Raw genomic sequence first — 16,039 nt, 5'->3', positions numbered from 1 at the left:
TAGTTTTTATTTATGTTCGTATTTCATTTATTTTGTATGTTTTTCTGAGTTTTGATAATCCTAATATTTGTATGTTGTTTGCTTTTGTATTTTTTCTCGAGTTTTGGTGACTCCTGTCACTGAACTCATTTTCTTCTAGGTCTCACGTACGAGGTATGAATCTCTGCAATGCTGTCGTTCTAAAAATAAAGAAAGAGGATTCTTGGTTTGGCTGATCCTAGCTCATCGAAGGAGGAAAGGCACTTTACCTTGAAGAATTATAGTAAAATTTGCATCTCAACTATGAATCAAGCTTTCTAAAAAGTCCATACACCAAAAAGTTTGCATCTCCATGGGTGATCGAAGGACTAAAATCATCTGTATCATGGAAGATAAAAAATTGGAGTGGACTTCATAGTGGGAATCTTATCAGCCCCTCAATCTAGCGCCACACAACAGATAATGCCTTCACTCCATATAGCTGACTACTAAGAGCATAACCTAAATGAAAATTTGGCAAAACAAAAAATTCCATGTAAAGAGCTCCCTGCTAAAAGTATCTGATTGGAGCATTAGTCTGTAACTAACCTGGTAGTATTAGTTCAGGGTAAAATTCAGGAAACTATATACTGAATGAGATAAATAGTAATTGTAGCTAACAAAGACCCGATAGACATATAAATGATTGACAAAAATGGCAAGCATCAAAGTATAGTGAGAAGAAAATAAATTAGAGAAGGAGAGGAAAAGCAACATCTTCATTATAATGAGTAAATACATTTGACGTGATTGAATAACTATAGTAACATACTGACTAAACTTGTACAGTATCAAAATAAAATTACCAAGGTATTCTCTATCCCCACAGGTTGTTTCTCCCAATAGTAACAGAGGCTTTGACATTTCAAAAATTGCTCTAGAGACCAAAATTGCACTGTTGCACAAACTCCATATCATAGTCTACATACTTTGTCCAAAGGTGTCGAAATTGGTTCATGCCAATGTCAAGCCACGGCTTCATATTCCCATTGAAATGTACAACTGCAGCATTCTTTATCTCATCGATGCTTATACTTGGATTATAACCAAGTCCAAGAACATGCCAGGACTTGTCCAATGGCTTAGTCGTGGAATAGAAAGTGATCAACCCCGGTGGCAATGTCCCTAATTTCCAAAGTGTTCTGTTCTCATTCTGCAATTCAACAATTCATAGTTAATACATGACTATACACAACTGGTGTTTATCACTTTATCTTTAATATCCTTGCTGGGAAAATGAAACCGATAAAAGGAAAAAGAAACACAGAAAAGATGAGCAAATCAAGGTCCTACCAGATTCTGCCAGTAATGGTATTGTTCTGTACACTTCTCCCTCCTCCAAGAATCAAGATCAAAGAAATTCATCCCATAAGCCCATCCACAGGCCTTTGGATTAAACCTCTCCTTAATCAATGGATGTGAAAAATTCATGTATTTGTCATACCTATGAAATGAGCCAAAACAAGTCTCCACTGCCCCATTCACCTTTCCATCCATATCGATTTTCCATAAAGCTGTCAAGTCCCTCTGCACCACCACATCATCATCCAAGAACAGGATCCTATGCAGCTTTGGATACATTTCCGGAAGATAAAACCGCAGATGGTTCAACATCGAAAGATATTTAGGGTTCCTGAACTTCATATTTGTTGTGTCCTTGGTTGCATTTTCCAACCTGTTCTCGAAGTAAAACCTTTGCAGATTCGCAGACTCAAGTTGGCGCAGCACGGGCACGTAAGATGAGTTCAAGAACTTGTAATCCTCCACTGCCTTAACCTCAACATGGGCACCATTAAAAGGGCTCATCTTGAACCAGACCTGCATTGCTGCCAAGTTCATCTTGTCCGTCACAACATGGAAGACATGTTTCCGTGGGTCCTTTGCATTCTTCACTGCTGAATTCACCACAACAGATGCAGCAATCACGTTATCAGAGAAAATTGCATAGTGATACAGATTGGGGTTCTCCAATTCAGGAGGTGGTGGCCCGGAATCGATGTATTTCTTCGGATGCGAGATCCTTTCCTCCATCAATCTCATTGCAAGGCAATGCAAGCTCTTGGGTATCGATTTAGCAGCGATGAGGCTCGAGAACGCGCCCTGCTTCTTAGCGCGGGTGAGTTGCTCATTGACAGCAAATATGGTGTCCTTCAGTTTCTGGATCTTTAGCTGGTTATCAAACGACTCCTTCGCATCAGCAATCAATTGTCGGGTGTTCTTGATCCGCTCCTTGACTTCCTTCTCCAATTGACGCAGGGCCTCTTCCTCAATTGGGTTATCAGATTGGATGAGTATCCGATAAGACGGTTTCGAGAGCAGATCTGAGTAATTCCGCGAGAGCTCTGCAAAGACTCTTACCTGCTTGGTGTTCTCCAGCTTGAGTTTGAGAGCATAGGCAGAATAGGCATTAACAAGGGCAATGTGGTCGTGAGCCTGCTTCACGATTAGGTCGAGGCGGACCTTGAGGGGGTCGGATTTGAGGGCAAGGAAGGTCCTACTGACATGGGCGTGAAGATGGTGGTGGTGAGTTGGATTCTTTAGGATGCCGATGGTTTCTGGCATCGTAGTCATCGTCGTCGTCGTGGTAAGGAGAGAGAGGGAGGCAAGGAATAGGAGAAAAAACATGGCAGTAACAAAGACCCTGTAAGAGAAGAGTGAGCGGAAGAAGCCACGGTCACCACTCCTCCCCATCGATCGACTACCAACACGAATCACACCAAAACCCGCCATTTTTCCCGCTTGCTCCTCGTGTGATTTCTGCCAAACGGATTATCAAAAGAAATCGTTTTATATGGCGTAAAAAACCCAATTCAGCAATCGAAAAGGTAGTCGAAAAGAGATATCTAAGGCAAAGAAAATCGATCCCGTCTAGATTTTCAGCATCCACCGAAGGTCTTCCGCTGGAAGGAAAGTTCAAAATTCTGTGTTTTCTGGCATCCGACGTTCCATCGAGTGTTGTGACGATGAACACCCATATACGGAAAAACCAAGAGTTTGTCCTGTAGGGTTTCAGGAGGCTTTCCGCCGGTAACAAAACCGGATTTTCGGATATGGGCTTCCTTCCACCAGAAAAACTTGCTAGAACCCAAAAAAATAGGTTTTCAGGGACTCAAGAGCCCCATGTATCTGGTTTACTCACTACCTATATGAGAGAGAGAGAGAGAGAGAGAGTACCAGGACTAGTCGGCAACGGCTTCTATCGCAAAAGATCACAATACACCGGAGATGGAGGGATCGAGAGTGTCAATGAGAAACCAAACCAGAAGTGAGAGTTTTTAGAGGGATCACGAAGTCGTGCAACGCCGTTGCACTCATCCCTTATCAACCGTTGATCTCGGCTCAGAAATGTAGTTTGGACGCGAAACCCTATTACGTCTCACGTAAGAACAAACGTCATAAAAGAAAGAGGGAAGACAAAAAAGAAAACAAAAATTTCCTCTTTCACAACACCACCACCACCTCCACCTCCACAAACTGAAGTCCACGCGGTTTGGCGAACTTTTACCCAAACCAAACTTTTGAGTCCACGGCCCAGTGGAATGCCATTCTCAATTCCCTCAATGGTCCAAGACCTAACTCTGTTTTCAAGGCCTAACTTTGTTTCCACCCCCCACTTCTCCCTAAAGAGTATTTTCTCAGATACCACCAAAAATGTAGAGTTTGGTTTGGCACTAGTTTGGTGTACTCGATTTTCTGGATTTCTTTACATTTTGTTGATAAGCACAGAAGCATCCCAATTGATAAGTACAAAAACTGTTTATAGTTATCGGTTTAATTAAAGAGTATCTTCGAGATCATATCTAAAAACAAAAACTAGTGTCCATAAACTCCAATCTAAAGAACTCGCATTGGCCTTCCTTTTGCCAGTTTCAAGTCACCACCACCACCATTGCAAATTTATAATTGTTTGAAAAAGAAAAAAAAACACACCCAGTTCGGTTCCATGTTTGAAGGCACTAGGAAAGATGCATTGGGTCGGTCCCAAGTCCTAACTAACTAGAAAAAGTAGTCATCCTCAAGACTTGATCCCATGTCTCCATGCTCACAGCTCGTGCATAGGGCTGCAAACGGATCGGATATGGTCAGATATCTTATCGGAGTTTGACACATTTTTTCTAAACATTAATCCTTCAAGCAAGGCCTGAATGTGCAATCAGACTACGTTTTTATTCAGATCAACATTTTAAGTCGGATCTTGAACTGAAACAGCAAGAGAGTAACTGATGGGGTCTGCCTAAACCCACCTTGCAAATATTAGCTACCCTCATATGTAAGGAACCCCTAATTGAAACTCTTAGGCAAAGTCAAAATACTAGAAATCAAATCGTATTTTTACCCTAAAAAATTGGATCATATTTTTCAATATAAAAGTATGAACTTTTTAAGTTTGAAAAAGTTATTACATTATGAATCATTGACGTTACAACACATAAGAAAAACATGATCCAATTGTATATTTCTACCAAACCGAACATGTAGGTCACATCCCGAGAGTCAGATGTGAGAAAAAAAAATTAGAGTTTCTTCACTAAAGAGTACTTTACCCATGAGTGTAGCAAACTTTTGTCCATAACTAAAAGTTTAGGTGAAGTATCCAGCCCATCACATTTGCAAACGCATTTCAACATGCCAATAGAGATATAGTGTACATACATGCGTAGCTACCCATGTATGGACACTATGGGTCCATAGTGGCAAATATTGTGAGATTTATGAAAATCTCGAGATAATATCATGAGATTTATGAAAAAACATAAACACCGCAATTTAAACATGATATTTAGGTTTTAAACGGCTATTTATTATGAAAAAACCCATGTGTTTTTATTTTTTAATATTTTTTATTAATATTTTCTTATAAAAAATATTTTTTATATTTTTAAATTTATTTTTTATTATCAAGATTTTGCCAAAAAATGCGAGATTTATGAAAAAAAATTCAAATTCTAGCAGGTTTTTGAAAAGCTATATTTTGTCGGTTTTAACTTTTGTCGCTATGTATAGGTCCATTGAAATTTTACTAGGGTTGGCAATCGGGTCAGGGTCGACGGGTCAAAATACCTCAACACGAACATGACCCGTTTATTAAACGGGTTGGATGTGGCAAACACGAACACGACCCATTTATCGGGTCGACACGACATGATTACATGACACGACAACCTGTTTATTAAACGGGTCAACCTGATAACATAGACAAGATAACACGGTTACACGGGTTACGGGTTGCGGGTTGACGGGTTCGTGTAAACGGGTTGGTGGGTTGGCATACCCCTAACACGAACATGACCCGTTTAATAAACGGGTTAGGCGGGTCGACCCATTTATGACACGAACCCGTTTAAGCCAAACCCGAACCAGGCTAAGAAGCGGGTTGGTGGGTCGGGTCAGATTTTGCCACCCCTAGCTTTTACTTCCTTTCAGAAAAGACATGCATTGCCTAATTAGGGATGTAAACCAGTTGGGATGGAGGGCCAGATCATGGTTGATATGCTGAGTTTCGAAAGTAGTAAGTCAAAGTCCAAAACAGATATTGATGAAATAGATTTCTATCCAAATCCAAATTTTATATGGTACAATGGGATTAGGTAATTAAGAATAGATCATGGACATATGTTTTACATGTAAATCATGTAAATGTATCAGATTTAATCATGTTCCAAGCACAGATACTAACAGAAATCATCAATTCAAAATCCAAAAAGAACCAATGTACATACGAATCTGACGTAAAAGCAAAATTGGAGTCTATTTTAAGATCATCATAAAAAATAATACATAGGATTCGGCACAAAATCCGATCCATTTTCACTCAGTTTAACGTATTTAGTAAGATTCGGATTTTTTTTCTTTCTTTTTAAGATTCAGTAGCCAAAAAAGAGGTCTAATCAAATTGACCAAATTGGACCTAAACTCTCTCTACTTACACCCCTACCAAAGTTTTAGCAGGTATGCCAAAGAATAGTTGGATTATTAAATCAACTCGCGGGCTTTCTTTTTTCAATAAGCCAGTGTGGTGTGACGGACCTTCCTTATTGTCGCAAACCTTTCTATCGCTCTGTCACGACGATAGAATGCTTCGCAAACCCGCGACGCGCTAAGCTGCCCAATCTAGCCAACCTAACAACCAAAGGCAGTGTATCAACACCTTTTCATGCGCTGAATCATTTTCATTGGCCTTATGCACCACCTCGTGCGCAGCTGCCTAGCGAAAGCTAATCAAGCGCATTTCTAATTGTGCATTCTATGTAGTTCATGTCGCTGAGTGCATAGTCGTCCCATATCAGATATCACTTTCAAAAGGGGCACAAATTTTCCTTATCCTTGCATGCTATGAAGCGTATTGCGTCTTCATGCGCACGACATAGCAAAACCTTGTCATTGAAAGAACAAGACCTTGCGGCCTCCAGTTCAAAGACGAGTCAATGATTGAACATCATAGCGACGAGCACCACCCAGACTCATTCATCGACGCCTAGGCATTCACTCGCCTAGTCCCGAGTCACCATACTCGGTTGGAACCACCTAAGGCGATCCCTGGGAGAATTAGCCCTAACTCACACGTACACCCGTGCGTTCAACCGCTATGCATGGAACATCTTGCAAGTCGAGCGGTCCTTAACCAAATGTCCAAAGGTAACATCCTCTGATCTGCAGGCACTGCTTAACCAAACAACGCTTCACGTCTGTGCCAGCATACAACGATGCACTAATGAAGATACTGATGTCTATCATGTGCCATGCTACCACCGCACGTCACCGATCAAGCGAACGCATACCGCGCATTTCTACACTCGATGCATTTTCCACTCAGTAGAGATTCACACTGCACATGTCCTATTCTGAAAGATCGGCCTGGGATAGTAAGAATCATACATAAAAAGAAAATTTTTAAATACCCACCAAAGTTTTTAGTCCAATCCATGCGCATACAAACTTTTGGGATTTTTTATTTCCCTGTATGATATATATGAAATAAAATATAAGCCTAAGTAGCTAAAATAGAAATACAAAAAAAAAGAGGTTAGAAAAAAAAGAAAGGAAAGTAGGGATTCTTGGAAAATAAAAATAAACCTTGATCTTAAATCAAGGGCTGGGATTTACTCCAACCCTTGACCTCTCCTACTCCCTATTTAAATAAGGAAGGGGCTCACGCCCCCCCTATTTGCACCCTTGTGGAATTTTCCCTTTTCTATCTCTCTTCCTCCCCTTGCTCCCTTATTTCCCATTTTTTTTCTTCTTCTTCCATACGATCTCTTGGTGCATCCTCCCTTGGCTCACCAAGGAGTACTTTCACATTCATGTAAGGAGCGAAAGGAGTCTGTTGGCATGGCCATTGCATGTGTTGGACGGCTGGTTCATACTTAAAGATCGAATTCACAAGTGTAGGAGCTGATTTTGTCAAAAAGGTAGGGGGTTATATGTTGTACACATAACTTACAAATCATCGGCATGAATTCCTCTAAATTTTTATAAGGACAGACCCTAAACCATGCCTCCTACACGCGGATTTGGCTTAAGGTTGTCAAAAAATAAGATAGAAAGGGGTTTTCGAAAGAAAACCCCTCTTAAAAATTAATTTCCCCAAAAATTGGGTACGATGACTTGAAATAAATTTTTTTGGAAAAGAATGAAAAGTGAATTTATAATAAAAAGTTATATTAGATGTAAGAATAAGGGGTTGATTTCGATTTTCCTTAGAAGAAATTGAGTCATTTTCAAAAGTAGCCAAAATTTCTAATTAAAAATCAAAAAGAAATCTTATATGCATGCTATCGGTTTCTCAAAAATAAAATCCATAAATTATGAAAATTTCACTTATTACTTATTTGTTTTCTTGAAAATTTTAATTAGAATTAGTAAATTAGGTTCACTTGAATGTATTGTAAGAATTTTTATGATTTTCATTATGTCTTTCATATAAAAATACGCATTTCATGCTATTAGTTTTCTCATAAATAAATTATATATTTTTTGGAAAAAACATGTTATATCTAATTGTTTTCATGTAAATTTTAATTAAAATTTATAGTAAATGTGCATGTAAATAATCTGTGATTATAGCATGATTTTTTTATTTTATTTCATAGAAAAATTATGCATTTTATATACCTTATTGTAAATTTTACCAAAACTATTTCTGAGGAAATATGCTTCGAGAAGACAGGTCTATTTTTTAGCCTAATAGCTTCGAAAACTAGACTTGTTCATAGTAGATTTGTTAAATTAATTTGGATGTAATTTCATAGCTTTTTAGAATTTATTCATGTGAAAAAAATTTAGAAGTATGAATTTGGGTGGCCTGATTTGGCCCATCCGAATGCATATTTTCCAAAATTACGTAGTTCTGACCTAACACCCGACTAGTAAATTGCCCATATCTCTCTCGTTCGAAGGAGTTTTTATGAGTGGTTTATTGCATTGGAAAGTTAACAAAAGTTTATGCCTATTATGAAATTTTGAACTTTGTTCATAGAGTATACTGTTTTGTGATAGTCGTAACAGAAAAGTATAGGTCTGCACCAAAACGTTTGTAACTCCCTTATACAGATGAATTTTTATGAATGGTTTGCGCCATCAGAAAGCTAACACAATTCTCTACAAAATGTAAAAAATTCAGCTCTAATCATTTACTAAAAAAAATTTTGTAACTTATAACAGTCAGACAAAGTTGAGTTTTTGCAATTTTAAAATCGGTTTAGGAATCGGCCCCCAAATGCTTGCTTAAATTATATATTGATATGCATGCTTTTACAAATAGATGTCAGCCTGTATATGCAATGTCAAATGCTAATTTTATGCAAGAAATTATATACCCATCTATGGGGCATGAACTGAATGCTAAGCGAAGGAATAAGCTTGCCTATATGGCCTTTCGCTAATTAAGGGACCGTAGTGTCCATTTAGTGAATTGAATCAGAATGTTAAAAAGGATTATACCTATTGTACTTTTTTCATATGTCTACTATGATGATGGTGATGATGTAATTAAATGGATGCATGCAATGTTTGAGAAATCCATCACTTTGTTTATGCATATGCGCATATGATTGAAAAGAATGAAGCATGAGCATGTTATCAAATATAATATTTTAAATATGCATCCATTGGCCCTGAAGTGACCGATTCCCTTTAAAAGATTTATATATGGTATTGTATGTAAAATGACTTAATTTAAGAAACTAAACAGGTAACACTAAAAAAAGGTGCTTGCAAGGAGAGGGTAAGCGGTAGTTACGACTTCGTGGGAATAAGTTTTGAGCATGAAAGGTTGATCTTCCTCACCCACGAAAATAGGATAAACCTCTACAATAGACTGCAGCGGAAAGAAAAGAAACTCATGAGTTAAAATCTGATGCATCAGGATGACGGTGTTGAGAATGCTATCTCGATACGTTCATCCCTCACCCGTAGGACTGGTGAAAGGTGTCTGGCCAGGCCAAAGTCACCTATGTTTAAAAACACTGTCTATGCTATGACCATGATCCAGGTTTAAACCTGTATTAGTACCCACAGAGCTAAGAAGTGAAAACTTAAATGATTGTGCATTAGATATTCATGGCATGCATCATATACAAAAGAATATTTAATTAAAGATAAGAAATAGCTCATGTATAAAATTGGCTTCTGTTATGGTAAGTGCATGCATTTATTAATTGTTCATGCATATTTAATTAGTTATGTTTGAGTGGATGATTGATTAAACTTAGTTTCACAAATGTATGATTACATGAAATATTAAAAATGCATGTTTAATTTTTTTGTGATTACTCTTGTTAAATATATGAAAATTTGAAGTAATTCTTGCATACTGATTTTAATTTATTTATTCTAAATAGTTCTACCCTACTGAGACATATTTGTTTGACCCTATTGATTTTAAATATTTTTAAGTAGCGAGTGAACTCACATGCGATGATGGGAGGTTGCGACGGGGACCGAGACAAGCCTTTCCCAACCTTTGACTATTTTTGGACTGCGAGCATTGTGTCATGCTCAAGACTCTGATTACTTTTAAATTTTTAAATCTGATTATTTTTAAATTTTTAAATAGACTATTATTATTAAATTTGGAGATGTAATAAACTTTTATTCGATTTATAAATGTTTAAATGTCTAACTTAAGTGCCTATATGGATGTTAATGTGATCGGGAAATAATGCACCAAGTTTTGTCTTGTGTTAATTTTTCGCTGTGATTTTAGAAAAATATTTCGAAATTTTTTTTTCATGATTTTCAAGATACAAAAATTTGGAGCGTTACAGAGCTCATGCTAGGGTGTAGTCTTATTGAGCTAAGCCTGAACAGCCCAAGCTCAGCATGTTGAGGAAAACATAATAACCAACCATCAAGATTTCCTAAAAAACAAATATTAAAATTTTGTGTGCCAAAAGCCAAGAAAATTCTCTCTTTGTGTATGAGTGGCAGCATGGTAAATGCTAGGTTATTTTTTGGCTTTCACTCTCATTAACCTTAAGAGCATGTTTGTTTCATGTAATTTTCATGAAAATTTACCTTTCATGCTAGGAAAGTGACATGCTGGCACAAGTGAGCCTCGACTTTTCTCATCACCTACTACTTTTCAATGATTTGTGATTCTTGGATCCTACGATCGTAATTCACAACCAGCTTCTACTTTCCCACTTGTCACCAATGAAAACATGCCTCAAGAGATTAGGAAGGCTTATCTTTAAGAAAAAAATAAAAACTTGTAGGTGACTTCTAGAGTTTTCTAAGAAGATAAGAATCTAGGAGCGTGGATGGAGATTCCAAATCTAATGCCCCGCTTCGACTAGGAGAAATTTTTTTTAAACACAGAAGAATACTTTTTTGAACCAATTCAAAATCATCTCCAAACTCGGGTGCATCACAGAGTTAGAATCAAATCATAATAATTCAAATATCACAAAAAAATCATTTATGTCATAAATGAAATTTTAGAGTTTGTACACAAAATACAAAAGAAAATAGAAGGGTACAGTTCAGTCCAACACAGCAGTCCCTGTGTCCTTCGACATTCATTTGCCTATTTCTATGGAGCTAAAAAGAGAAAAGAAATAAAGTATGAGACACATTATGTCTCAGCATAATTCTGCAGATCCTTACTAGGTCTAAATAAGCAAACAATTTATGCACACTCTCATGTATATATCAAACATACAATATATGTATTCCTTTATGCGTACTTAAGTATACAAACTTATGTAAACATCTATGCATAAAAAAAGCATACAATGTATGCATATCTTTATTCGTAAGTACACATATGCTGATAAAAAAAAATAATGAGGAAAGATCTGACTTACTCAGATTTGATGAAATCCTTTTGAAAGACTGAAACATTATAAGCATACTATTATTAGCATACAGTTGTACCTCAAACTCTGCTACATGTATCAAAGTGTAAAGTCCTTTTAAATCATTGTGGTAGGGGAAGGGTTCATATTTGACCTAACGGGACTGCAATAGTCCACATTCGATGGGACCACAATTCTCATGAGTTGGTGCAGACGCAGGTTCACATTTGACCTACTTGTTCAACCTCAATAGTATGAGTCAATGTCACCCCATCTTTTAGAGTGATGCATAGTGCAACTTTTTTATTTTTTGAAAACTTTTTATCAATGCATGTCATTTCACACAGTAAACGTATATGCTAAGCATTATTCCGTTAACAGTTGCACTCGAGTCAATACTCATAAATTTTATGTAATTCAATCATATATGTCATGCATCACATATGTCAGAATTGCAGATTAAAACATGAGTAACAGAAATTTAACACATCAAATAATATCTTGAGTCAACACCTATAAATTCATGATATTCGATCGCGCACCTCATGCATAGATCGAACTTGCTATACTTGCAAGATTTAATGTATAGAATACAATTTTAGTATACGAAACAAATATTGGGGTCAATACCAAATAAGAAACATGTCTTTTGAACATACATCACTTTTATAACCTACTATTTGCCACATTCGCAAATGTCAAACACACATTACAAGGTTTCATATTTGAAACCAGCATAAGGGGTCGATGCTTGTTACTTATAAATATCAAACCATTACAGATATATCATCCACTATATATATATATATATACGATATACCCTAAGCAAATATCTTCTAATTTGTGCAAACAACCATATCACTTAATCTCTAATGCATGCATCCATACATTCTGTCATATTTTATACATTATCCCATAAATAATGCATAATAATAAACATGCATCGCATTCATTCATAAGTATGTCGGTTAGATACGTATATATCAAATTACTTAAGCATTTGTATGTATGACTCAACTGCATATACACATCACAACACAACAACATTCATATGTATGCCTCAATTGTATATGTATAAATCACAATACAATAATATCGGTACATATGCCTCAACTGATACATACGAATCGCATCGCATCAACAATTATATGTATGCTTCAACTACATACATATATATCATATCACAAAGATATTCAATATTTGTAATATGTATCATATCACAAAGATATTTAATATTTGCAAATCACCCTAATCACATATACCTCATGAATATCCACATTCACTCAATTTTTTGCGACGATACGAGTCTTATAAATGGCGACACACCAACCAAACTAAGCACTATAGAGCCCACCTGAGCACAAGCACGAATGTATATGGGCCTACTAAGACATAATTCGTGAAGGAAATGAGCCATAACAAGAGCTCAACCTCAAAAAATGAATGCAATAGAGATATACACTCTGGATACACATACACAAACAAGTATTTTTATATGTATATTGTAATTTCATATGTATCAATACACATCATAAACATTCAATGTGTATGCCTCGTTGGCATATGCTCACACAACATACACTTAAGATGTATTGTTACCTATAGCCAATTAACAATATATGTCAGTTTTATTTTTTTATATTGAGTTCAATCTGCGAAACAATACACTTGAAAACATTTTAGATAAACCTGGTTCTACGATTATACATCCCGTCTGCCAAACCCCACTCCAGTTAATTTAATAAAATATTCTAACAAATTTATAAATCCAAAAAAGATCATTTTAAGGTTCTAAATGCATCTACAGGTAACTACTTACACACCCCTTGCGTAATTAGGAACCCAATAAACATAGGAGTATTGTATCCCTAGCCCCGATAAGGATTTGAATTTTATACCTCTAAAGATGCGTCCTTCGTTCAAGAATTTCTCAAACTTTTCAAATATGGCACATACTCTAGTGTATAGGATCGACCATGCAAGAGGGTGTGTGACAATAGGGGTGACTACGGTACAGACCATGAGGCAACATGTGGCGTGGTTTCTGAGGCAATGTGCACAGATCCTGAGGCAATGTGTATGAATCTTGTGGCTGTAGTATGATGGCAGTATCAGCAACTTGCTATCCGACGTTAGCGAGGCCCACCTAGCCCGGTGGTGGTGGCAATGGTGGCACACCCAAACACAAAACAAAATGAGAGGGAGAGGGGTGGTCGTGTGACTCCCCTTTTCTCCATCTTTTTCCTCTTTTCCTTCTTCCTTTTTTCTTCTTCCCTTCTTTTCCTATTCCTTTCTTCTTATTCTTGTTCTTCTTCTTCTTTTCTTCTTTTCTTCTTTTCTTCTTCTTTCTCTCTTCCTCGCGGCTGACAATCGAAGAAGGGGGAAAGGCTAGAGACAACACAGGGGGGTAGAGCTTTGACAACGACCTGCATTGGTGACCAGCGAACAACAACTGGAGTTGGTCATTCTGGGTCCCATGCAACCAAAAAATCAGAGGGAAAGGGGGTTTCAGTGGGGTCTTGTGAATAAGAGAGGGAAAAGGTGACAGTGGTAGGAGGTGGTGGGGTGTGGCCTACGGTGGCACGACAATGGGGGTCTAGTGGCGGTAGCGTGAGATTCATGTAGTGGTGATGGTGTCGAGTGAAGGAAAAAACTAAGGGCGAGAGAGAGGAGGGCAGTGGTGTACAGTGGCAGAGAGAGGTGATTAGTGGTGTGTGAACAACGGAAGAGGCTCCCCGATGACAGCGTCCGACAATAGGAGAGTGGTTTCGACGATGGGGTGGTGGGGTGTGTGTGAGAGAGAGAGAGAGAAAGAGAGAGATTTGTGAAGGGGAAGGAGAGAGAAGAGAAAGTGAGACATGAAAAGAAAGAAAGTTAAGGGAGACTGTGAGAGTCGGCAAGAGAGTGAGAGAGAGAGAGAGGAAAGATTGAGAAAATGAGGGGTTACGTGGAATAGGGAGGAGAGAGAAAGGGGAGGGATAAGGAGAGAAAGAGAGAGAGAGAGAGAGAGAGGGGCTACCACGTCATAGCCCCATGGGGGGAGGGGTCCCTTCCATGAGGACTTCCCAAACTTCCCCTCTTATAAATTTTCAAAAAAAACTTTATTTTTCTCAATCAGCCTCTAGTTCCTTTCTTTCTTTATGTAAATGCCCCTCTGAGCTTGGGTCGTTTAGATCTCGATCCAAATCATGCATATGTACTCAATCTACTTCGATTAAATAGGTTTTTTGGATTCTCGATCAATCCAAATCTTGTATGGATTGATCCTATGAAGTTTGCATCGCTTCATCCCTGGTTCAGGCGGGATATCGGGTCGGGTTCATTCCAACACGCATTGAACCCGAACTCGATGGGATTGGGTTGCTCCTATATCCGAACTTATGTAATCTTAAATAAAAATCTTGAATTTATCATTAAAAATTCTTGGGTCTTACACCATAAGTTTTTTAGAATTGGATATATGAATTTTATATCTTCATGTTTTAAATTGAGTTGTACTTTTGATCTATTATGATAAGTTAATTTTTTTTGCAATAATTTTTCATTTGAATGTCAAATCGAGACATGGTTTGTTGTGTTGAAAAGCTAATGTCCTCTACTTTAATTTATTCTTTAAGTAAAAAACCAATTTAAAAAAATTGATGATAACAATTTTATTCAAAGTGAACCCTACTTGAAAAACTGAAATTTTTACTAAACAAGTCACCTTATTTTGATCATAACTTTTTGCTTTGATGTTAGATTGACCTAATTTTTTGGTTTGTTTGAAAGTTAAGATCCTCTAGTTTAATTAATATTTTGAAAAATAAATCCTACGAGATGCTTTTTTAAGTATAAAAAATAAAATTAAAGTTAACATAACTTTAAAATAGATCAAAAACACTGGATTTTAGCCTATGACTCCCAACATGAAATGACTATCAAAATTGAGGGTGTCTACAATGGTTAAACCACATAGATCCATGGACTTGATACTAAACATCTCATCTTTAGATACATATATTTTCTTGCCTTTACCGCCTCAAATTGAGGTGTGGTCGATCACCTCTCCCTCACTCTTAGGTATGGTTGATCTACCACCTCTCTCTCTCTTGGAGCTGATCAACCCCCCTCTCATTTTTCATTATGTTTTTGTCATGCTACATAAATAACTGAAAAAATTTTATTTAAAAAAGTTATCTAATCAAAACTTCTCGTAGGCAAAAAAAAAAAGTTTACTGTAAATCTTTTTCTTTCTTCCAAACGTTAAAACGTAAAAGTAACCCAGTTTCCAACAACTGGAATACGCTGCAACACAAAAATACCTCATTATTCCTCATTACCAATTTCATTGGCCACAACATATCAATTCTTTTATGGATTGCAACTGCTAAATCTGAAGGTATAGTGGATTCTTCTGTGCTAATACATAGATGGCCCACTATAAACTATGAAAATTGCAAGCCCCACAAGAAGCAGTGTTTATCACACCAAAGGCATCAGCACCCAACATGGAAACATGAACATAAGAGTTGCTAGGTAGGTTTCTCACTTTTGTTTAATTAAGTTCCATGTTTTTTACATGCTCATGATCGAACAAAGAACGTCATAGCTGCATCTGTGCAAAGATTTTCCAGAGAGATAAGTGAATCTTTTAAGTACTGCCTCAGCCCACTTGGGGGCTTGACTTTTAGATACAAACCCACATTATTCTGGTTAGACCAGGAGAGGACGTTGGCTAAGGA

At 37.2% G+C, this 16,039-nt stretch overlaps 1 protein-coding gene across 2 annotated transcripts; it reads right to left on the bottom strand.

Annotated features, from left to right (window-relative positions):
- Positions 1-709: 709 nt before the first annotated feature.
- Positions 710-3,312, bottom strand: LOC149835540 (galacturonosyltransferase 8-like). 2 transcript variants are annotated; one of them, XM_090010568.1, is made up of 3 exons: positions 3,193-3,312; positions 1,312-2,775; positions 710-1,171 (listed from the first exon to the last, which is right to left on the bottom strand). In XM_090010568.1, the coding sequence occupies exons 2-3, from the start codon at positions 2,746-2,748 to the stop codon at positions 896-898; spliced, it is 1,713 nt and encodes a 570-aa protein (XP_089866694.1). In that variant the 5' UTR covers positions 2,749-2,775; positions 3,193-3,312; the 3' UTR covers positions 710-895. The 2 variants fall into 2 exon arrangements, with proteins under 2 accessions (XP_089866694.1, XP_089866695.1); XM_090010569.1 differs by having other exon boundaries at positions 1,312-3,221.
- Positions 3,313-16,039: the final 12,727 nt, after the last annotated feature.

This window comes from Nuphar pumila, chromosome 6, assembly GCF_984573655.1.
Source record: "Nuphar pumila chromosome 6, dmNupPumi1.hap1.1, whole genome shotgun sequence".
Classification (NCBI taxonomy): domain Eukaryota; kingdom Viridiplantae; phylum Streptophyta; class Magnoliopsida; order Nymphaeales; family Nymphaeaceae; genus Nuphar; species Nuphar pumila.
Note: the sequence above shows the minus strand (reverse complement) of the source record. Positions and strands in the feature narration are given on the sequence as shown.

Bases quoted from the DNA above. Each gene is read 5' to 3' on its own strand.
- LOC149835540 (XM_090010568.1), bottom strand. From the start codon at position 2,748: ATGGCGGGTTTTGGTGTGATTCGTGTTGGTAGTCGATCGATGGGGAGG. The intron at 1,172-1,311 runs GTAGGACCTTGA...GTTGAATTGCAG, and splicing joins ACCATTACTGGCAGAATCTG to AATGAGAACAGAACACTTTG.